Here is a 22412-nt window from a genome sequence, read left to right on the forward strand (position 1 = left end):
CCAAACAAGGCCACTTGTTTTTATCTTTTATCTCTTCCGAGAAACTGGTTTGACTAAACATGAGAGCTTTTATTAAGCAATATTAAATTACTACAATAATTTACAAAACAAAGGAACAATAACTGAAATGAAGAAATTAGGCAAAAGATAGAAAAAAATCAGCAAGATAGAAATAAATCTTGAAGAATAAAAAATTATCAAAAGCAATATAAACAGTAAATGTGTTTTCAAGAGACAATTTAGTGAAGAATTTTAGTTTTTTTCCTACTCATCTTTGCTTTAAATTTGAATTAATTTAAAGAGTGATGTCTGTTACACCTTTACCATGTGACTGTTATGTTTAGCCAGTAAAATGATCAGATTATGTATGTATTATGCAATTATATATCAATATGCATTGAGGCCACCTTTGGAGAGTCTGAGAACAACTCTGTTATTGCAGGTCCTTCCATTACTGCAGCTGTCATAATATGTATAATCAGCACTGCTCCCACTAGACGTCACCCACACCCCAAACTGGACAGTGTGACATACTGCACTTTGTAATGTACATGACTGTGCAATATTATTATTATTATCCTACCATTACTCTTGTACGTAATGTTATTTTTATTTTACTACATATATTTATATTTATTTATTTATTTATTTATTTATTACTACTATTGATGGTCTTCTATTTTTACTGTCCACTTTGCTGCTTATTGTTAAACTACAAGACCCAGAATGCAATTCGAATGAACACATGGCACCGGAAGTTCAACATTATCACCCGGGCAGAAAAACGTCTCCCGTCTGTTTATGTCTGCAGGAAGAAGTTTTGATTTTGAATTGTTTAACTGCTCCAGACGAAGCTGAGTCGTCTCAAATAGAAGCCGCGTGTTGGTTGAATTCTTACTAAACGACCCACAAAGCAACAAAAGTAAGTTTTTATTGCATTTCATCAAATCAAAGAAACAGATGCTATGAACTGCGTAACGTTGATGCTAAAGCGACAAGCTAACTACAGTCGGTTTGCCCTGTAAACAAGATTATTACTCCTCATTCTGCATGTTTAAGCTCCATGTTATAATAGTTAGTGTCTATTTAACAGGTGACACTACAATACACAATCAGTTAAGGACAGCAAGAGTTAGCAATGATAACTTAGCCGAGTAGCAGCTAATGTTACCTTAGGCCTTTATCTAACAGATAGCTGCATTTCTACTGACTACACTCACCGCCGAGACCTCTCTTGACTCCGTTAAATGTAACTCAGATGTTCAAACTCTCACAACTGTAAACTTGACATTTCGACCCAACCACACCAGCTGGCCCCTCCACTGCCTGTCACCATGCCCGCCCTGCTGGAGAGACCCAAGCTGTCCAACGCGATGGCCAGAGCCCTCCACAAGCACATCATGAGGGAGAGGGAGCGCAAGAGACAAGGTGTGTGTGTGTGTGTGTGTGTGTGTGTGTGTGTGTGTGTGTGTGTGTGTGTATATTAAAAACGCTGGAAGTGCACAAGTCTGTCTTAAAGCAACGGCCAGGTGCCCAGAATTAACATTGCCACGTTTTTCTTGCCATAATCATTCTTCCTGTTCATATTCATAATTCACTATCAATATACTGTAAATGATGGGATGAAAGCGTCATCCGAAGCTAATGTGACACTTCAGCCATCTTAATAAGTCAAATTAACTAGATATATTTCAGTGTTACAGTCGTTTTAGTACCAAAGTTTCTCTTTCTGTTACTAAACTTCCACAACAGTTCACACAATCTGAGTAGACACAAAAAGGGATTCCTATAGATAGATTTAATTAGACAGATATCTGCTCCATTTGACTAAGGCAGACTGCTGACGCCTCATGTAAGCTTCACATCAACTTTTAAATACCTTTTTGTTCAAAATGATTGTGTGGACACACTGTGCATTTTGTCCCCTATCACTTACATTGAAAGCACATTTGAAAGGGATCTTTTAATAGCTAGTATAAACAGGAGGAATGATTACAGCAATGTAAACCTCTTTTAGTGTTCATATGGACACCTGACTGCTGTTGTAGGACACACTTGTAAAACTGTGAACTGATGTTTTCCCCTCTACAGTATATAATCTCTGTAATCTGCCTCCCAACTCTAGCATATACCCCAAACTCTATGCATCACTCTCCTAAATATGCAGTTCCTTCTGTCCCCACAGAAATACTATGATTATAATGTGTTGTATTGTACGCTGTATTGATGTGCAATGATGCAGACAGCCAGGTAATTAGAATTGGTGGACAAAACATAAACAATGATTTCAGTATAGTGTAATGACATATTTAAAGGTGTTTTTATTTGTTTCTACATGGAGGCAAATATTATAAACTCTATTAGTATAATGTACTAAAAACTGAATACTGCTTCATAGCAGAGTTTCTACTGGATTACATTAGAATTAGATTGGTTCAATACTTTATTAACTGAACTGTGCTAACATGTTTGTAGATGAACCGTTTACTCAGTGAAAAATAATGCTCTGAAGAACGAGTATGTTCACTTTTACTATTATTTATTTTACTTTAGTGGTAGGACTTTAAAGGGAGTATTTATATATTGTGTTGTCTCTTTTTAAAAATGTTTTCCGTCATTAAACAACATTAAAATCATTTTTCAGAGGAGGAAGAGGTGGACAAAATGATGGAGCAGAAGATGAAGGAGGAGGAAGAGAGGAAGAGGACAAAAGAAATAGAGGAGAGGATGTCATTGGAAGAAACCAAAGAACAGGTTCGAAAATTATTTAAAAAACAGACACAAACTGCCCAAGAGTCTGATGTTTGCAGCAAAGTTTTCTTACTGTCTCAACCCAAATCTAAACTTCAGGTAATGAAGATGGGGGAGAAGCTTCAGGGACTCCAAGAAGAGAAACACCAGCTGTTTTTACAACTTAAAAAAGTACTGCACGAAGAGGAAAAGAGACGGAGAAAGGAGCAGAGGTAGTAAGGACAACAGGGCTTTTTTTTTTTAAATGAAGTTAAAAGTTAACTTTGTGTAAGGATGTCTGCGTTAATCACCTCCTCTACCTGCTGTCCTCTAGTGACATCACAACACTGACGTCAGCCAGCTACCAGCCCGGTCTGCAGATGCACACAGGACAGCACCTCCTCAGCATTCAAGGTCAGTTTCGGGTGCCTGCAATCATTTCTCAGGTTATATCTCATGCAGAGAAATCACCAGTCTACTTTTGACCTCATTATTATCAGTCAGCTGATCCTTTTTTATCGTCTCTGTCTCTCTCAGGGAGTCCAGTCGGTCACAATCGACCCGGTCCGCTGCTAGGAGAACGAACCAAACAGCTGTTCCCACCTAATGTGATTCCAGTGAGTATATGGGTGTTGAATTCTTTCTCATCTGTCTGCAGAAGAAGAAGCACATGAGTACATATTTTCTGGAAACAGAGATGTTTAAGAGCCAGTAACGTTCACACCCCTTCCTCCACTTTTAGGGACGTCACTATCAGACGCCGGGATTCAGCTCAGGCTCAGCAGAGCACGGGCAGTTCAGTGGGAGTCAGGGGGTCCATGAGCCATATGGAGTGGCCCAAGCTCAGCATCCCTCCACCTACGCTCCTGGACCATCTGTACCAGTCAGTTTTGCAAGCAGCTCCCAGATCAGAGGTACAGCACATCTGGTTCAACATCTGCAGTATAATTTTATGGATCACCAAGCTCAGGAATTGCCCGTATAATTTTATTTATGTATTTAAATGGTTTTTAATTGTCTCAAATGTTTTTATGCCTTAGTGAGTGCTATCTAAATTTTGTTATATTGTTGTCTGACCCTCAATATAATTACAATAAAGCTACTTCTACACTTACCTACTCTGCACCTCTCTCCCCTCTCAGGTGCGTCTGCGTTTCAGGCCATGCAGTATCTTCCCCACCAGCAGGCTGGCTACTCTGTGCACAGTCACTTCACCTCTCAGCCTGGTCAGTTCTCCCCTTTTTTATATTACACAGTCATTTTAAAATAACTTAACGTAGGCTCTGTAGTTGATGTAAGTTTTATATCTCATGCAGGATACATGGCTGGAGCTGGTATACCCCTCCAGAAGCAGCTGGAACACGCCAACCAACAGTCAGGCTTTACTGATGCAGTAAGAACAAACTTTAGATGCACTAATTTAAAATAGTAAACCTAACATGACAACAGTAAAAGTTTAATTCACCTTCCCTGTCATTCCCAGCATATGCAATAACCAATATGTTGTGCTGTATCTCGTTGTTCTCCCAGGGAGCTTTGAGACCCATGCACCCTTCAGCCATGCACCCTTCTGCTACAGGCCTGCTGCCAACACCATCGATGGCGGTCCAGATCCCCACAGCAAAGGTGAACCCTCTAAAATACACAGAGCTCTTCATCACTTCTCTGATTCTGGGACATTGAACTCAGCTCAGTTGGTTTAATTGAAGAATAAATTCTCTAAAGCCTGACTCAGTGATAGCAGTGAGTGCAGCGTTTATGGTGGCTAATGTTGTGACCTCAATTATTGCTTAAAAATTACGCTCCCAATCCTTATACCTCCACTCACTCATATGTCCCATACTGCCACCATGTGTTCATGTTCTTGATGTACACTGTTTACCAGGGAAACTGTTAAAAATGCTTCAAAGATCTGCCGCCTCGTGTGTCATGTTTGTCGTCTGTTTCTGTCACCAGGCCCCGTTCCAGAGCTCTCCGCAGGGTGCTCCACGCCACGGCTTCCTCCCTCACTCTCAGAGCGGGCAGAGGTTCTACCACCACGGCAAGTAACTCTCGGCCAGTCACCTTCGTCATCGTCAAGTCGGACGGCAGATGGATCGACAACTTCAACCCTGATAAAAAATTCATTAGGGTGGGTTCTGCCATAATAAGATTTGTGTTTTTATTTCTTGTACAGTATCTCGTTTAAGCTTTGTTTTAACTTTGTTCTCAAGTGATCAACAGTCTTTTTAAAACTTGTGCGATTCTGTAAGCATCCAGCTTTTTTTCTACGTGACTTCAAACAATGTGAATTTGTAAAATAGCTTATTTTACTTACACTGTAAAGCCATTCTGGAGGTGCTCATGTGCACTTGAAATGTTAATATGTTGTATAAAGCAAAGACAGCATGAACCAGAGACTACTGTTTGTATACCAGCATTCATAATCACATCAGTCTAGGGTTCAGTGTAAGTTGCTTTTTTTTTGTCCAAGAGGGATAAAAAGTAGCAAAAAGAACAGCAACACTTGGTTAGTATATGTGGAGTAAATGAACACTACTACAGCTGAAACACTGTGGCTTAACTGTAAGACCCGATTTTCAATGTGTTGCTGACTTCTGGTGAATCACATTACCACAAATTAAATTAACATGACCATTTTTTTTTTCTGACGGAGCTATGGAGGAGTTTCAATGTTCTTCATTATATCCTCTGCAGCAAAAAAAAAAAAGCAGTACAAGTCTCTGCTGTTTTTAAAGCTTTTGTGTTGCGTAATAAAAAAAAAAAACGATAAGCAAACGCCACATCCAAGAGTTTGTTTGTTTGTTTTTTGTCATCTTTATTATTTTTGGCCATGGAGACATTCTGCACAGTTTGGACTTGCTGTATGAACACAAAGTAAGGATACCAAACTGCCACAACTTGTCTGCTAAGAGTACTTCCAAATAATACTCCAGTAATCCAGTGGGGGTTTTTTTTTTCTCCAAACAGCTCAGTGTGAAAGCCCGGGCTGAAGGTCTCTGCCAAGGACTTTCAAAAGCAGTGAATGAAGTTAAATAATGGAGGTTTGGTTGAATGAGAATTTGTATGTTCTTGAAGCAGGGTTTTGTTTCTCTTTGACACAGTTAAAAAAAAAGAAAAAAAAAGAAAAAAGGTATATATATATACTTTTTAAAGCCTCGAGACAAAAAGAAACCAAACCTTGGTGCACCATGTCCGTAACCTTTTTAGTTTAATAGACAAGTTTCAGGTGATAAATGTTCCAGTAAATAAAATGACAACAGAGGAGGCTCGTTCAGATTTGAATCACCAAGAGAGAGAAAAAGTGCCATACAGAAGAGACAAAATCTAGTCTTGTATTCAGTACCGATCCTGGATGGCACACACACACACTGAACAAGCCTCAACAGAACAATGCAGATCTAGAGTTGAAGCCCTTCGTAAAACGGGAACGTATTTTTTAAAAAAAACAACAACAAAAAAAATAACTTTTGTGACATAATCGCCAACTTTCCCCTAATGGCAGGTGGTTAAACCTACTCAATCATTAGTGACAGACCTTCCTCTTAATCGTCTGACCTATTTTTCTTCTTTTTTTTTACACCTGGACTTAGATGTGTTGTTATTATTACAGTAAGTGTGCATGTACAGTTTTTTTTTTATAGTTTGACTTTTCCAATTATTGAAGTTCTTCTCTAATTAAACCCGAAACAGGGTTAGAAAACAGAGTGAGGGAGAGCGAGTATGACGAAGAAAAGACAATAAAGAAAGAAAAAAAGAGGGAGGATAGCATTGACGAGGCAACATCCCCTCCTTTTCCCCCCAGGTCCAGTGCATCTCGTTTTGCCCCTGAAACAGAATTGCAAGGGGAAGGAAAAAGAGGAGGAGGAGGAGGAGGAAGAAGAAGGGAAGAAGAGTCAGAAACCAGAGAAAGGAAAATGAAGGAAAAAAAAAAATAAAGGAATATTTTAATGTTACAATTAGTGTTTAATTGGCCTCTGCGGAGGAAACGTTGCACAACTGACAGCTTTGAACATCTTTTTTTTTTTTCTTTTTAGTGGACCCTTTATTCTACAGCCTCACAGTCCGCAGGTGAGAAAGTGACACGTGACAGTTATAAACAGTTACAATGACGCTACGAGCAGTAGCAGGAAATACAGGAAGCGATTAGCTCACTCGTTCAAGCATTACATTATCAGATCAGGCTGTAAAATGAAGTGCTGCCCACAGGAAACAACAACAACAAAAAAAATAATAAAATAAAATACAACATTGCTCCAAAATACAACATTGCTCCAAAATACAACAGCTCTCATTAATATTGCTACATTTAAAAAAAAAGAATGATACACATGCTCATTATAGTGTTAACATGAATCCAAATTAAGGGGCAGGCAAGTAACCAGTAACCTTCACTTCATACAAGCTTCCAATTTTGAAACATTTCCTCAATTATAAAACATCCCGCTCGTTATCCATATGTCCAGTTCAAACAAATATATACAAAAAAATTAATTATGCAACGCAATAATATGGAGGAACTATTTCCAGTATAGTGGAAATGCATAATTGGAAATATACTTTTTAAAGTGGCTTTAAAGTTTCTTGACTGGAGTTGCCTCCCCCTTTGCTCCACAGATGAACTGTACATGACATCTCACGCACACACACACACACTTACTCACTCACGCTGCACTGGTGTGGCACATGCTGGTGGCTGTGGTGTATCACCCAAACACACACACACACATATATATATATATTTTTTTTTTTTTACAGGACACGCACACACGCTCCTCCTCAGGCAGGCTTGGGTCAGGCGGTGGTTAGAGAGAGAGAGGGGATGGGTGGGGTGAGTGAGAGGACAGCTGTGTGTCGATACAGCTGTGGCTCTTTATTTACCTGCGGTGGCTTATTTACCCAAGGCTTTGATGCCGATCGCAGCTTCTTCCTCCATTGCATTTAGAACAGTGATCTGAGGAGTTGAAAACGAGGCAGATTTATTAGTATGTGTGTGTGTGTGTGTGTGTGTGTGTTTGATTTAGATAATATATTTTCTATTCAAAGCTGGATTTGGTTTCAAGGGTCTCAAGCTACCAGATTAATGTACTTTCTTCCCAATTAGATACAAATACACTTGTAAAACATGTCAGCATAAATACTCCAACTATGTTTAACGTCACCGCGCTGAGTTTCAGGAGAGGTCGATGACTGATGCTTGTGTTTCAGAGCATTAACAAAAAAAAATATATAGTGCAGTACTGAATACTGACCAGGATTTCCTCTCCGGCGTCATGCTTGCTCTCTATCTCTTTGCCCAGGTCTCCCTCTGGGATCTTCAGATCCTCTCTCACCTCCCCGCTGTCCTGAAGCAGGGACAGGTAGCCATCCGTGATCCCAATCAGCTGGGAGAGCATAAAGAGGAGGGAGGAGGGAGGAGGGAGGAGAGGTGATGAAGGGGGAAAGGGAAAAAGGAAATAAGGGGATTAATCAAATATAGCTTTTTCCTTTTTGTCCTCTTCATTTCCTCATTCATATATATAACTAAGCATATATAGTGTTTATGTGAAATTCATACTTGCATAAACTTAATTTCATGGACAAACATTTCAGCTTCAATGACCTCCATTGCAAACACCACTGAAGTTATTTCCCTCTAGTTTCATTAAGAACTATTCCCACTGATATACTTAAAAAAATCAATGTTGCATGATATTACACTGCAGGAATAACATTTTTAAACAACATTTTTATCACCCATGAGCAGACACCCATGGATGCATATTATGTTGTGTGTGTGATAAACAACACTTTGCGGTTTGTTGGCACTGTTTTAATCCCACTAGTGTGATAAGTAGTGTTAGAGCTCTGTAGCCTCTTTGGAAAAGTAGCAGATTTTTCAAGCCACTCTGTGAATAAGAGTCAAAAGGAGAGAAAGCAGTGTATTTCCTCTGAAGTATCTAGATATAGATTACATGATGAGTTGAGATGAGCATATTGGAGATACAGTATGTTCATTCAAAGGTGATGAAAGGAAAAGTGACATAAATTGAACTCACATCAATGTAGATTTAAAGGCTGGCTCATCATACCTCAAAATTAACAACTAACTACTTTTTAATAGAAAAAATATTCAATTATAATATATGTCATCATCTTCACATTTTTTTAAAAGTGTTTATATCATAGGCTTTGTCATTTTTGACTTTCAGCTGTCAATTCTCCACTTTAATTTCACCATCACAAACAGATCTTATCAGCTGTAAGTAATTAAAAGTATGTTAACTGTATGAGTGTCTGTCTTCTTTTGATATTTCAAATATTGGCTTTCCTGGTTGCTAGGGCTGAAGACGTGCTTGTCCTAGCTCTTAATATATCCATGTTCTTACTGCCTTTTAACGAGCACGTGAATGCACCATATGAAGAAACGTTTCGAATTGATTAGCGCTGCGAGCTGCGTGACTGCACAATGATCACTTTGACAAAAATTTAATTTTTTATTAAATATGGTTTCTTCATGTGCCCCACCACCCTGCTTCACAGTAAATCAAGCTCCGACTAAAGCTGAGTAATGCCAACAGTTATACTTCTCGATGAACCAGCCTTTCCCCCTCCCCTGACTAGAAGCACCAGATTTACTGTATACTTTTTTTTGCTTCTCTTTTCTTTCTTGATGTCTGCAAAGCTCAGTTTCCTTGGGGCCTTTTTTCACTAAAGAGATTCTTAGCTGACTAATAATCATAAGGCTTCTTCTAATTACCATCCAGCTGCTAATTATCCCTCAGCAGCCAAATCTAGCATTTATCAAAGACCAAAGCGTATTTGTGAATATTACTGCCATATCAAAGTCGACTGTAATGTTATAACTCATTCCCTGCAGGGAGACCATGAGAACAAATTCACTGATCAATCCAGGATGGAGCCCCAGTTTTCTGTGTGGATCACCAGAATAATATCACATAATATGACTTAACACTCGAGTGATATTTCAATAAGATAACATCAGTCGAGGCCTTTCCTGTCCTGCGGCTGTCTCACCTGGTAATCCATTCTCTTGATGTTGGGGACGTCCATGTTGTGGGTGGAGGGACAGATATCCTCATACTTCTTACCAGAGAAGATGTCAATACCAACCAAGTGGACCTGCACAAGCACAAAACACACAGCGGACGAACAATCAGGCTTCTAATGGAGCTTTCTGGAATCCTAATACTAAATTGACTGATTTAAATCAATGCAGCTGTAGAGTCATCATCATCTGGCAGTGCACCATTTAGTGTTTTTTTTCTTTTCTTTTTCCCTCCATTACTGACCTTAGCGTGACCGTGCTTGCCAGTCTTGGAGGTGGACATCTCCACTATCTTGCAGGGTCGACCTTTCAGCACGACGAAGCCGTTCTTGCGCAGGGCCGAGCACTGCATGGGGAAGGTGGCGGATGCCCCTGCATCACCCGTCTGGAAGTCCAGCTCTGCATCTGCCATGCTGCTGCGGAGGTCCACACACACAGCACACACACACACACACATTAATACACACCTCATTATTATAGTATCATGATATACAGTGAATGTGTCTTTAATGTTATTCAATGACTTCTGAACTTCATTATAGTTTTGTATGACATTCTACATTTTTCATTGTTAGTGTCAATTGGAGAACATAAAAAATGTTTTCTCCATTAAACAAAATAAACCAATCTTCTCAAATATTAAGTTTTCTATCCACAAACTGAAATAAGAGGCTTGCTTCAACCTTTTAGAAACTTGTCTCAGATGGAAAAAATTACAATTTGAAATATCTGATTAAAGAATAAGTAAACAAGATGACAGGACTGAAAACCTGCCAGCATTTAATGACAGCTCAGTACTTTTCTGTAGTTTTCCATACTCTGTGCCAAAACAAAGTACTGAGATTTTATACCCAATCAGTCTCTACCTGCTTATCTATAATATCCACATCATTAATGACTTTTTCCCCACTGAGAGCTTATTCTTTAAATATTTCAATGAAACCACCAACACCCACGCACACACAAAAAAGTTAAATTTTCAGGTCAGATCAGACTTCACAATGTTTAATGAGAAGACTGGTAATTATTTGGCAACTATCAGCGGAGGAAGATAAGAGAGAGAAATCTGAGAGTTGTCTAATGGCACCAATTAAAACTTGCAGATTATTTCTAGCCAAATAAATTCAGTCCAATATGATATTATCATACATTTAATATTATACATCGAACTGAATATGTACCTGCTGTTTTTGAACATGCTGTGCCTAAAACATGCTCATTTAAAACTGCACAGTGAGATTTAATCCTGACCATCCAATATATATCAGTGATGAGCTGGTGGATCAGTCTGCCACGAGTACAATATAACTGACACTTCGCTGCAAAAAACTTTAACAACTATCTGACATTGTTTTAAAAGATAGACAGATCCCTGACAAATAAGTTGTGACTTTTACTGCTTTGTTAGGATGTAGTCTGGTCACCGGGTTAAACCGAGGCCTCTAATCCGCGCTAATGACCCATAAATCAAACGTCCAGCAGGCGTGACTTATATTTAACCGCGCTGTGTCACCTGGGTATGAAATGTTGAATGTCGGGGTGAAAAGTCGCAGCTGAGGGACAGTGTGTTGTACAGTATGTCCGCAGTGTTGGCTGCGGCCTAGTGCGCACAGGACGTGCCACGGCCCGTCGTCGGGTAACGCATAAAAGACGGGACGCTGTCCCGGCTCGTCCATGCGCACTGACTGACTGCACTCAGGCCCAAGCCCTCCTGACGAAGACATTGAAGGCGAAATGACAACCTCCAGTGCGTTAAAGCTCGTTGCAGTGTTGAGGCAGGCTGTGCTTTAAATGCCTCTGGTTGTATTAACTCCCTGTTGAGCAGATATGTGTTGGATTGATCGCATTTTTTGGCCCGCTGCTCTACAGTAATGACTAAGCTAATAATACTCGCAATGGCTAGGGCGCACAGTAGCGCACTGAGGAGACCAAATAGTGAAGTTTGGTTAGGTTGTGGCCTGAGTGACATGTGTGACAGCATGAAAAAAAAAGTCTCCATGACGGCCAAATCAAGTCTAGAAACATTCACAAGCTTATAACAATGGAGCGAGTTTTGGGGTGTTTTCCATTTATTTGAGGTGAGGTCGTAAAGACGCGCTGGTTAAGTGAACCAACGGCTCCTCTTGTCAAGCAGGCGGATGTTTTTACTTCATCGGGGGCGTTTAAAGGGAATATACCATAATACAGCTGAGGCAGACATGTGCATAGGGTAACTCGTCTGCTCAGGCGCAAACACGCCCCGTCTATTAGATGTTATGATAGGGGACTTACCCTGCTGATAATGGCTCTCCTCTCTGGTGGTACTGATCAGCCTTTCTCCCCTTTAATTCCTCCTCCGCCTCTTTCTTTTACCGCCCTGTGTTGGTGCGTCTAGCCGGGGTCTGTCTCCTGCTCGCTGGCTCGTTTGCAATGTTGCTCCCCCCCTCTCTCTCTATCTTTTTTTTTTTTTTTTTTTTTTTTAAAGCTATCCCTCTCTATTCCTCTTTCATTGCAGTCGTCCCCACTCTCCACTCGTCTCCTCCTGTTTGGTAATCCACAGCGCAGATCACCTCGGAGGCGCACAGCCGTGAGCAGTCAAGCAGAGACCTGGACCCCACTGTGTGTGTCTGTACTGTGTGTCTGTGTGTCTGTATGTATGTCTGTATGTCTGCAGCCTGCACTCCACCTTCTGTGGCTCTCCCTCATCCAGCTCCTAACCACCGTCACAACATGAAGCACCACCACACTCCTCTTCCTGTTGGAGCTGTCACAGTAAAACCCCCGTAAAGCTTTTGATCAAGGAAGACTTTCTCATCCTTATTTTCTTTATGTTCTCCCACTTTTTTACTTTTATTTTTATTTTATTTTATTTTTTAGAGCTGTAAAATCCTTTTACATAAAATATATGTCTCAATATACAGCCTAACTCAATTACCACTTACTAGCTTTTCTGGGGGTTTCCACAGAATCTCATTTCATTCATCAGAGGATGGAGTTTGCACAGTCGTCATGGAGATGACAGTCACCACTGATGTTGATGTTAGCTTAAAGGTGCAGTGCGTAGGATTTAGCGACATCTAGTGGTGAGGTTACATATTGCAATCGACTGTGTACCCCCTCTGCCACAAGCAGGTATACTGGTTCGTTCCAGTTGCACTCAGAAGTCAGAATTCTGAGTTCCCGGTCAGAAATTTCAACTAGAACACCCCCTGAAGTCAGACGAACCATACCAGCACCAACCTCAAAATCCAAGATGGTAGCCCTGTGCATTAACAGTGTGGAAGTTGTATTAATATCCTGTTTAGTTTCTGGAGCAGGACCACCACAACTGCCCCGCCTCAAGCCACTCCGATAAATACCACCTAGATTTCTCCTCACATTCTCATATTTTATGCTGGTCAGAAGCACAAACTGAGCTGTAGCTATGGTCCACTTTGCTGTAAGCACAGTGAGTAAATTGACTAAACATTTGAATGTGATATAACTATTTAGATTTGTATGACTATAGTGGTGTAATGCAGATCTATAATCATATTTTCAGAGTTTTCTTGTTTAATTATTGAACGTCTTTTCCCATTGTTATTATGACTGAATTGATGGCTCAGAATATATCACCTGTCTTATTCTTGAAGACTTAAATGTCTACAAAAATATAAAGTTACAATTGCAAAGTTTCCCGCTTAATCGACACAAGCACAGTTTTACATTGAAGATGAAGCTGCGACTTTTCCTGTCTAATCGTGGTTAAACTGTGTTGCTTGATGCTGCTTTCATCCAATCGCAAACCTCGGCAATTTGGCACACTCTGCGCATGCGTGTGGACTGATCATCTTTTGCCCTGAACTTATTTCCTTTGCCCGGAGGATTGCACACTGTATGTAAGCGCCACCAAAAACGCATGTTGATTAATGCACACATCTTGAGTTATATTCACAGACGACTGTAATGGATAACAATGGTGTTATTTAATGAACGCTATTCTCACTTAGACACTTGGGCTATACTTATATCTTCGTGTCATCTACTTCAGTTTGCTCCACAAAGTTATCTGCCATATTCCCGAGACCATAATTATAGTTCATCATGTCTGGAAGAAACTGTCTTTGATTGCATATTAAGGAAAAAACGTGCATTTCTTCTTCTTCCACATGCAGAGTGCAGATCAGGGTGTGTACAGGACTTTCCATTCAGTGAACTTAGAGAAATGGTATCTAAAATGTGCCCTGCATATTTGAATATTTCCACAGTGTCAGTATTACCATCCTGACAGTGTTCCTTTCCACTGGATGTAATTTCCTCTGTTACTTATAATTACACTTCTAATGAGAGTCTTTTTTTTCTGCTCAGAGACTAAGGGTGGCTTCTCTGCTCAGCAAATGATTTCAATGAACTTGGCAGTTCTGAAAGCTGCTGGGTTAAATTTAGTGCCATGAAACTAGAGGCTTATGATCTATATGCTCAGGTTTGTGGTGCACGGTTAACCCCATAATGAAAATTCAGAAATTACCTTCTTAATCATAAAACTTTATTATTGTAGCACATAAAACCCTCTTTCAGGCATTTAAAAGATGTTTATTTAAAAATCAAAATCAACAGAAAAAAGCTCATTTAACAGCTGGAAACTTAATCCTGTGGTTCCTCAGCACAGCAGCAGAAAGCCATGACAGGGCTGAGGCAAGCAAATGAATTCCTTATCAGTCTTTCAATTAATATAATACTGTATTAAAACAATGATGTGATTGCTTGGTGAGAGACTTTTATTCTTACTTAGGACATCATATTTTATCCCAACCTCATATTTTCATCAAAATAAAAGTCATCATCAGGTCATACATATTTTACCTCTACTGGCTGGTCTTCAAAGGACAAAAAATGTATTTAAAGACTGTCATTTATATTTAAGAGGTAATCAAAAATAACGTCTAGTTCACATTTGAATTAATTATATTTGCACTCTTTTTGTCTTTAATACTGACTGGAAATGAATGTTTCAGATTCAAATCTGACTCTGAATCTATTGAAAGGACAAAAAATTATACAATACAGATAAAACATGGATTATTAGTTTAACTCTTTTGCTGAAGGATAGAAGTCTAGTTTAAATTAAAAGTGTAAATACTCCCACACAACATTTAAGACTGACTTCAGATTTTTCTCAAGACATTTCAAAACAATGTCTTCAGAAAAGTCAGAAGTCTTAAACGTGGACGAATAATTATGCAGAGTCCATTTCTGTGTGTGGGGGAGTATTTCACCTACTACTTGAAGGTAACTAAGGAGCCTTACACCCAGCAGAACCTGAGATGGTTTTGGAGAGTGCATTTTGTTTACTGCTGCAATAGAACTCAGTGTGATGCATCCAAAATAAACCAGAGGGTCAGGTGCAGGATAAAAGAGCATTATGTAGCGATCAGCTTGTTAAATGCACCTCTGGCAAGTGTGTATGTTTTTTTTGTTTTTCTAGTCCTCACTATATAAGCCTCACAATACCCACAAAGCTTTCTTGCATCAATGGCAAATAAATGACGCCTCCTAGTGGCCTTAAAACTATTCAGTGTGCAGCTAATTCTTTATTTTGTACAATAGCAGCTTAGTTTCTCAGGGATGGTCTGTATTTGGTTTAAAGAAATGTTTTAAAAAAAGGCAAAAAATACAACATTTGGTAAACTTTAACATATGAATACTATTTTAATATTTTCATTTATAACTATTAACTATTACATTTTGTTCAAAGTTTATATCAACACTATATTTCCAATTAACAAATGATGATGACATGATTTAATCCTACAGTAGTCTGATCTATTTTATATCACAAAAATAAAATAAACTGCCACACAAGCAACAGTCAAACAAATTAAATCTTGCATTCATGAAAATATCTATATTAAAAGTTATATATTGTAAATAAAAACTACAGGAGACATGAAAATATGATTATTGCATTATTGAGTAAGAGGCTTTTATTCATAAAAGAGGTTTGTAGATTGTTGATATTCAACTTTGTATTTGAATGTGGTTTTAAATGTAACAGTGTGCTGCTAAGACAACTGTAGTATGAATGTACAGTATGCAGTTCATCCACATTAAAATGATTGTTGCTATTAAAAGCTTCTGAAACTGTTCTCAAAGCCCACTGCCATTAAAGCATCATGCTATGTTTGGCTGTCTCACTTTCAGAATAATGTTCCCATAACTTTTTCACAGACTGTATGTGGGGGAAAGTGTTGTAATTGACACTGATACAGGGTCTTTGCATTAAATGTACTGAAATTTGAACTGGTCCACTGGTCCAGCATGTCTGGATCACCTGGATCTAGGTCCTAGAGCAAAACTTTACACAGACAAATATGTAAATGTATATTAGGTCACCTCCTTCAAAGACTTCTTTACATGTAAACAATACTTCATCAATTACTTCAATGTGTAACAGGTCAATCTTTATTTTAGCTAAAACAAAAGGTGGTGGACATCACAGTCCTCATAGTCCTCTGTTCTTGTGTTGTTATGATTAGTAAGTAATCAAAAGTACTTGTACATGTAATCTGATTACTTTTGAGAACGTAAGTAGTTTACAGGTAATCTGATTACTTTCCCAAAAGTACTCTTACAGGTAATCTGATTACTTTTGAGTACATAATTAGATTACAGATAATCTGATTACTTATGTGCCAGTAATACAGTTTAATACAATTCAGCTTCTAGCAATGCATTGTAAATTGTATGTCACCCATTGGTTTCTAATGAGCAGTTTTGGCTCCACTCATCACCATCTTGGCAGTGCCATGGGTACTAGGTTGGCTTAGTGCTTGAGCTCTGTCACAAATTTATGCTTTTATATTTCTTTATTTTGTCCACTTTTAAGCAACATTCTTATCTACTGTTTATGATTCCCACTTGTTTTGACATGGTTAGAGGATTTTAGTCAGCGGACAGTGGACCCTAAGTCATGAGGCCTTAGTTCTGGAGACTGGCATGGGTTTGTTTTTAGCACTGAAGCTAGTTTGCCATCAACATGCCCTGTACAGACTGCTGCTTTCACGCACTGGCAAAGAGGTTACTAACTTCAAGAAAGAAACCCAGAGGCTGTCTGCGGTAGATGGACTCCTAGGTATAAAGAACATGTCAGACACCCTGCTGTGGGCCATTGTCTAGCTCGACCTCCAATCCATAGGCAACCTGGACGGAGGTGGTGGTCAGGGTGAAAGAAGAAGGAGGGGAGCTGTAAGCCCATATCATAGCTTTAGCACAACAGTCTGATTTATTGTAATAAACCTGGTTAAATAAATGTCCAATTTTTGCTTGGACCTCAACCAGCATCCTGCAGAGAACAGTCATTTATAGATTTATCATGAACTAGAATTAAATTAAATTAAACATCATAATCATCAGTAAAACAGTTACTGTGTCAAATGATTTAAGTTTCTTTTTCTTCATTGTTTTTCCCCCCTTCATTTTCATTGAACACTGTTTTCCTCACTCACTGGTGTCATGAGTGAATAACGTACAGATGCTGTTATGTGATCATATTGTAATGTGATTGTGGTAGGCTATTACTGCATGAGCTACTGGGTGATCAGACATATTTGAGAAGTTTAGAGTCAAATTTGCACTAAGGGCATGATCATTTAATTTAAAGAAAGCTTCAGTTGTTATATGTTATGTTAAATCAAGCAGGGAATGTGAGACTTTTCTTGAGAGGCATTAATTAGGCTATCTTGTCTTTTACAACTGCATAAAATGAGCTGTAAAAGCTTGTAATTGTGCACCTATGTAACATGCACCGTTATCTTTAAACCATTTAAAGTTATAAAATCAGGCTCCTCTTAGTCCTACCTGTCCTCCACCTGTCAATTTTTCCCTCCCAATTGCCGGTCGCGCTCATCCAATCACGGTCCGCCTTGGGCTCCCCTGAAACCAATGAGGGCGCGGCTTTCGTCCGGCAACCCGAGGGGATGTCGGGATAAAAACTTAGCCGTGTCGGATATAAACTTTCGGGAAGAGCAGGAGGGAGGGGATACAGGAGTGGAAGTGTATTAAACGGACAGCGAGCATGACCGACGCCGAGGCGCAGAGCGCTCCACCGTCGGTACCGGTGGAAGACAAGCCTCAGCCGGAGAGGAAAGTCATAGGTGGGTGTAGAAAGAAGTCACCATGGTCTATTGAATTGTACTAGTGCGCGTTCCTGTGCGTCTTATGGATGAGTGCATTGTGGCAGCATAAAAAGTTGACTGACATTGTCCCAGGAACATAAAGCTTTTGTCATGTGTTAACTATGTAGGTTATCTGTTGCTCAAAGTAGGCCTATAAGTTGTCATTTATTTTTATATCCATAAATGATAGTAAATCACTTGTTTGGCACCGCGGTGAGTTTCGTTTCTGGCAGCAAACAACACGTGTCAGGTGTTTTTACGCATGGGTTTTGTGGAAAGCAACTAGCCTATTTATACCAATGACGCCAATGCTCGTGCAAACCAAACATTAGTCTCAAAGCAACAGTTGAAAAATTGGCTTAATTTTTTATTAATAATTCAAAAATGACATGAATGTGTTTCTTTCTAAGTGTTTGCCCTCACCTGGAGTTTAAACAGCTTTGAGTTCAGCCTGTAATCTTTAAAACATACTGGAATGAATCTCTATTTGTATTTTTATGTGTCAACAGTATGAATATATGACCTCAGTTTCTGCTGCCACGCGCTCCAAGCAGTTCATGTTCACGCGCGCTCACACAGGTGCAAATCATTTCTGTGAGGGGCACACCAACCAATTAAATGCGTTAAGGTGTTTTCTTAGTTTCTCAAAGGCAACCTCTCACCCCTTTTCTGCCTCATGAGAAGGGTAAGAGTTTTTTCTAACTTGTTTTCGACCTTAATTTGAGGTGAAAAACACGTCGCCTTGTTTAGCAGCCCCTCCTTCATGACCTAGTGTAGACCTAGTTTCAAAGTCTTACTGTTAATGATTGACCCTCAGTGCTCCCATTTCTTGTTGTTAGCACTTCTGCCATTGATACAACCAAGATAAGAGTATATTATGTTCTTTCATTCTCTATATAATAATTTAATTGTGTGCCACCTGTTGTTGCAGCCACCTTAGTGCAAGGCACAGTGAAATGGTTCAATGTACGTAATGGATATGGCTTCATAAACAGGTACAGTTTTCCCTTCTGAATGACCTACATCACTACAACTTTAGTACAAAATCAGGCTTTTAGCAGAAAATTGTTTTAAAGTTGTCAGTCAAGACTGTTAGTAATCAGGTGTTTTTTCTCACAGGAATGATACCAAAGAGGATGTGTTTGTTCATCAGGTAAGTCAAGGGACATTTTCTTGACTTATTGTGTTATGGAATAGTACTATCTTTTGATGCCTAATCTCTCCTCAGACTGCCATCAAGAAAAACAATCCTAGGAAATTCCTCCGCAGCGTGGGAGATGGGGAGGTTGTAGAGTTTGATGTGATTGAAGCAGCCAAGGTGAGAGTCATGAAGTCAATTAGACTAATGTGATTAACACAAGACATGTAAATGTCTGCTGATCTTGAATTTGTCTTCATTTTATTTTTTAATAAATGTCCCACAGGGCTCAGAAGCAGCAAATGTGACTGGCCCTGGTGGTATTCCAGTCAAAGGTAGCCGTTACGCACCGAACAAACGCCGTTTCCGTCGACGGTTCTTCCCCCGCAACTCCCGGCCTGGTGACCAGGGCAAGCCAGCTGACGGCCAAGAGCCCTCTGTTGAGGGCGAGGGTGAAGGAGAGAGCGATGGCACAAGACCTCAGCAGCGCCGTCGAAGACCCCGCAGGCCACCGCAGGAGGCACAAGATGTAAGCTGAAGCAGATGGTTGAGTATAAGGAAGAAACAATCATGTGGAGCCTAGAATGAAGCTGAAAAGTGAGGGTATTATAGCTTTATTCACCTGAGACAGAGTGAGGAAGTTTTGAAAGGCAAAAATAAGATTCAACCACAATCTAGAGTTAAGTGAGTGTAAAGCAGGAGACTTTGGGAGAGTTAAACACTGTGAATTATCACTTTCAAAATGTGTCTGCTTGTTTTGTGTTAGGGGGAACCTGCAGAGCAACAGAATGGAGTAGCAGAAGGCAATCAAACGCAGCGACCGCCACGGCGTAGATTCTGGCGTCCTTACCGCAGGTGACTTGACATCATTGCCTATATTTTGTGTTTGCATTTGCAGTTCCACAAATGCAAAGCTTATTTAATCTACTGTCTATGCATCCACAGGCCGTTCCGCCCTCGTCCAGGTGCTGAAGAGTCAACAGAGGGCCAGCAGGTAGCTGCTCCAGAGGAGCCGCCCCAGCAGCAGACAGAGGCCTCTGAAGCCCCCCAGACCAACGGGGATGCAGCCGAGGGCCAAGACCAGAAAAAACAGCGACGCCAGTCAAGACGACGTAGGCAAAGGACTTCAGAGTCCTCTACCTCTAAAGTGAGTATGGTTATTCTGTGTGGACAGCATTAAACTACATCAGTTTGGTATTCATGAGTGACACAGAAACTACAGTGGACACTTTCTATGTTCATCTGCATATAAGTTGATGTTTTGAACAATTGAAAACGTTTGGTGTCAGTGAGCTTTTCCTCTGGCATTATTTTAAGATATTATAAAACCTGCGTAACACAATTGTCATTCAGCACTGAGATTGTTACATCATGGGTCTGATGTAGCTAATCAAGACACTGAACAGACTGACTTTAAGCAGTGTGTAGTCAGTAGTGTGGTATTGTACTGGATCACAGCTAGACTGTTCAAATTATAATTATAGACATGTTTGTTTTTTTTAAAACATTGTTTCCTTTGGGCAAATTTGCAGGTCCAAAAGTTGAACAAAACACAAACACTGACATGTTTTTACTAGAAAGATCTCACAACACTTTCATGCCAAACACTGAACTACTTTCCTGCTTCTGTATATTTTAGAACGATACAGAGAAGTCTGCCTCAGAGCCTGGTACCCCTCCTCCGACCTCAAAGCCAGCTGACCTGAAATCCACATCCAAATCACCGAAGTCGTCCCCCAAAACTTCTCCTAAAATGCCAAAATCCACCGAGGTAAGTTGCTGAACCAGCATTTTTCTAACCTTTGCATGATTGCTGTGTTTTGACTGGTTGTGTTTATACAATCACAAGTGACTGTTTGTTTTCTTCCCAGCAGCAGGAAGCTGCCACAACAGTCCCAGCACCAACAGAGTGACGCTTGCAAGAAAACAGTCATGTTACCCTTGGCAAGAGGTGGGATCCCACATTCAAGTGGTGCAACCCTGGGTCGGGGGGGTGGGCGACAGGAGGGTGTAGGGTGACATGACTTGTGTTAAAGGTGCCTCGCTGGCTATCTTAGAGGGCAAAGTGACGGACATAAACGGGCAGTTTGGTTAAGTTTTCTTGTGAATGGATTTAAGGTGGAGTGATAGTATTAAAGGGATAGAGAGGAGTTTTATGCTGTCTTTCAGGACTTCTCCGCTTATGTTTGGACTGAGTCTTTTGTTTAATGCAGGGAACATTTCTGAGTGAAAGCTCAGACTCCGGGAACCTGGAATTCAGACTGAAATTATCCTTGTTTTCAGAGTTAAAGTCTCTTTTGTGTTTGTCTGTTTCTTAACTGTCTGTCTCTCTCAATCCCTTTTGTCTCCCTTGCGTTTTTTATTATTTCCCTTTTTTGTTATTTTTTTGTTTTGTAGGTCCAAGGGGTTGAAGGACTGGACCTATTTCAGAACACATGCACTGCTCTACCCTCCCTGCACTCCCCCATCCTCCAACCCACCCTGTCTCACTGTCATCCCTCAGGCCCCTTTCACCCCTCCCATCTTGTCTTGTGTTTAGACACTGACGTTTGGAGAGGGAAGGGGTAGGGAATAAGGGGATACAGGTGGGTTGTGGGTGTATATTTAGAAATTTAAAAGTACATCTTTTTAAAAGGGAAAAATGGGAAATTATGGATCTGCTTGGAAGCCCAGTTATTCCAGTCCCCCTTTAAAAACATTTTCTTTAATTGACAAGATGGGCCACATCAAGTAGTTAACTAGAGGAACCAGCCTTGATTTTTATTTAACTTTTTAATTTGGTTGAAGAGGGGAAAACCAAGCAGGTATGAGGTTGGTGCATTATGGGAGTCAGTTTAGTTCTGTTACCACCTTGATCAATTCTAAAAACCTACTCATTTTCCTCAGTTCAAGATGGATTGATGAAAAGAAACATTATTTCTTTGTTTTACTTATTTGTGTGTGTGCTTTTCTTTGGAGGGGATTATGTGCAATGTCAATACTTAAAAAAACAAAACTAATTAATAAATCATGTTTGCAAATCTCAGGATTCAGTCCATATTTCCTCATGTGTAATGATTTGATACTGCATTTTGACTCTTCATTGTTTTACACTAGATTACATTGAATATATGTTAACAATGTGCTGTTGGACTTTTTTGTCCAGTATTTGGTATATTAACATATTCACATAATTCATGACCACATCATCAATATTCACACTTTTATACAAATCATAGATCCTCTCTGAACAATCTCCATACAAATATTTTAGAAGGTGGTGATACACACCAATTAAAGAACAGATGGCAAACAGCACACAACAGATGTTGTCAGGAAAAATACACAATCTCAATGCCTGTGTGATACAAAATTAATCTACAAG

The 22412-nt window shown here is 39.8% G+C and overlaps 3 protein-coding genes across 6 annotated transcripts; 2 read left to right on the plus strand and 1 right to left on the minus strand.

The window, feature by feature from the left end:
* The first annotated feature begins 780 nt into the window (after nucleotides 1–780).
* On the plus strand, nucleotides 781–5513 carry gps2 (G protein pathway suppressor 2). 2 transcript variants are annotated; one of them, XM_053343451.1, is made up of 11 exons: nucleotides 781–922; nucleotides 1311–1428; nucleotides 2645–2754; nucleotides 2851–2966; nucleotides 3065–3144; nucleotides 3268–3347; nucleotides 3473–3644; nucleotides 3873–3956; nucleotides 4047–4123; nucleotides 4261–4356; nucleotides 4687–5513. In XM_053343451.1, exons 2-11 carry the CDS (start codon nucleotides 1335–1337, stop codon nucleotides 4777–4779), a joined length of 1002 nt encoding a protein of 333 aa, XP_053199426.1. In that variant the 5' UTR covers nucleotides 781–922; nucleotides 1311–1334; the 3' UTR covers nucleotides 4780–5513. The 2 variants fall into 2 exon arrangements, with proteins under 2 accessions (XP_053199426.1, XP_053199427.1); XM_053343452.1 differs by having other exon boundaries at nucleotides 2851–2963.
* Nucleotides 5514–6186: 673 nt separating this feature from the next.
* Nucleotides 6187–12465, minus strand: LOC128383871 (eukaryotic translation initiation factor 5A-1). Of its 2 annotated transcripts, none has more exons than XM_053343462.1 (6): nucleotides 12050–12465; nucleotides 10023–10191; nucleotides 9748–9852; nucleotides 7983–8114; nucleotides 7613–7684; nucleotides 6187–6560 (listed from the first exon to the last, which is right to left on the minus strand). In XM_053343462.1, exons 2-5 carry the CDS (start codon nucleotides 10188–10190, stop codon nucleotides 7622–7624), a joined length of 468 nt encoding a protein of 155 aa, XP_053199437.1. In that variant the 5' UTR covers nucleotide 10191; nucleotides 12050–12465; the 3' UTR covers nucleotides 6187–6560; nucleotides 7613–7621. The 2 variants fall into 2 exon arrangements, with proteins under 2 accessions (XP_053199437.1, XP_053199436.1); XM_053343461.1 differs by having other exon boundaries at nucleotides 10023–10194; nucleotides 12050–12461.
* A 5252-nt stretch (nucleotides 12466–17717) lies between these two features.
* Nucleotides 17718–22074, plus strand: LOC128383864 (Y-box-binding protein 2-A-like). 2 transcript variants are annotated; one of them, XM_053343453.1, is made up of 10 exons: nucleotides 17718–17889; nucleotides 18842–18905; nucleotides 19030–19063; nucleotides 19139–19228; nucleotides 19335–19577; nucleotides 19815–19903; nucleotides 19994–20195; nucleotides 20688–20819; nucleotides 20920–20999; nucleotides 21446–22074. In XM_053343453.1, the coding sequence occupies exons 1-9, from the start codon at nucleotides 17811–17813 to the stop codon at nucleotides 20959–20961; spliced, it is 975 nt and encodes a 324-aa protein (XP_053199428.1). In that variant the 5' UTR covers nucleotides 17718–17810; the 3' UTR covers nucleotides 20962–20999; nucleotides 21446–22074. The 2 variants fall into 2 exon arrangements, with proteins under 2 accessions (XP_053199428.1, XP_053199429.1); XM_053343454.1 differs by having other exon boundaries at nucleotides 20923–20999.
* The last annotated feature ends 338 nt before the right edge of the window (nucleotides 22075–22412 follow it).

The sequence above is a fragment of the Scomber japonicus genome, chromosome 22 (genome assembly GCF_027409825.1).
Source record: "Scomber japonicus isolate fScoJap1 chromosome 22, fScoJap1.pri, whole genome shotgun sequence".
In the NCBI taxonomy this organism is placed as follows: domain Eukaryota; kingdom Metazoa; phylum Chordata; class Actinopteri; order Scombriformes; family Scombridae; genus Scomber; species Scomber japonicus.

What these genes read in the sequence shown, in the direction of transcription:
- LOC128383871 (XM_053343462.1), bottom strand. Translation starts at nt 10,190, where the DNA reads ATGGCAGATGCAGAGCTGGACTTCCAGACGGGTGATGCAGGGGCATCC. An exon ending in TCAAGAGAATGGATTACCAG is followed by an intron (nt 8,115 to 9,747) that starts GTGAGACAGCCG and finishes ATGCTCTCCCAG; the next exon opens with CTGATTGGGATCACGGATGG. An exon ending in ACGCCGGAGAGGAAATCCTG is followed by an intron (nt 7,685 to 7,982) that starts GTCAGTATTCAG and finishes TCAACTCCTCAG; the next exon opens with ATCACTGTTCTAAATGCAAT.
- LOC128383864 (XM_053343453.1), top strand. Translation starts at nt 17,811, where the DNA reads ATGACCGACGCCGAGGCGCAGAGCGCTCCACCGTCGGTACCGGTGGAA. An exon ending in GCCGGAGAGGAAAGTCATAG is followed by an intron (nt 17,890 to 18,841) that starts GTGGGTGTAGAA and finishes CTGTTGTTGCAG; the next exon opens with CCACCTTAGTGCAAGGCACA. An exon ending in AAATGCCAAAATCCACCGAG is followed by an intron (nt 20,820 to 20,919) that starts GTAAGTTGCTGA and finishes TTTTCTTCCCAG; the next exon opens with CAGCAGGAAGCTGCCACAAC.
- gps2 (XM_053343451.1), top strand. Translation starts at nt 1,335, where the DNA reads ATGCCCGCCCTGCTGGAGAGACCCAAGCTGTCCAACGCGATGGCCAGA. An exon ending in GAGGGAGCGCAAGAGACAAG is followed by an intron (nt 1,429 to 2,644) that starts GTGTGTGTGTGT and finishes ATCATTTTTCAG; the next exon opens with AGGAGGAAGAGGTGGACAAA. An exon ending in AAGCAGCTCCCAGATCAGAG is followed by an intron (nt 3,645 to 3,872) that starts GTACAGCACATC and finishes CTCCCCTCTCAG; the next exon opens with GTGCGTCTGCGTTTCAGGCC.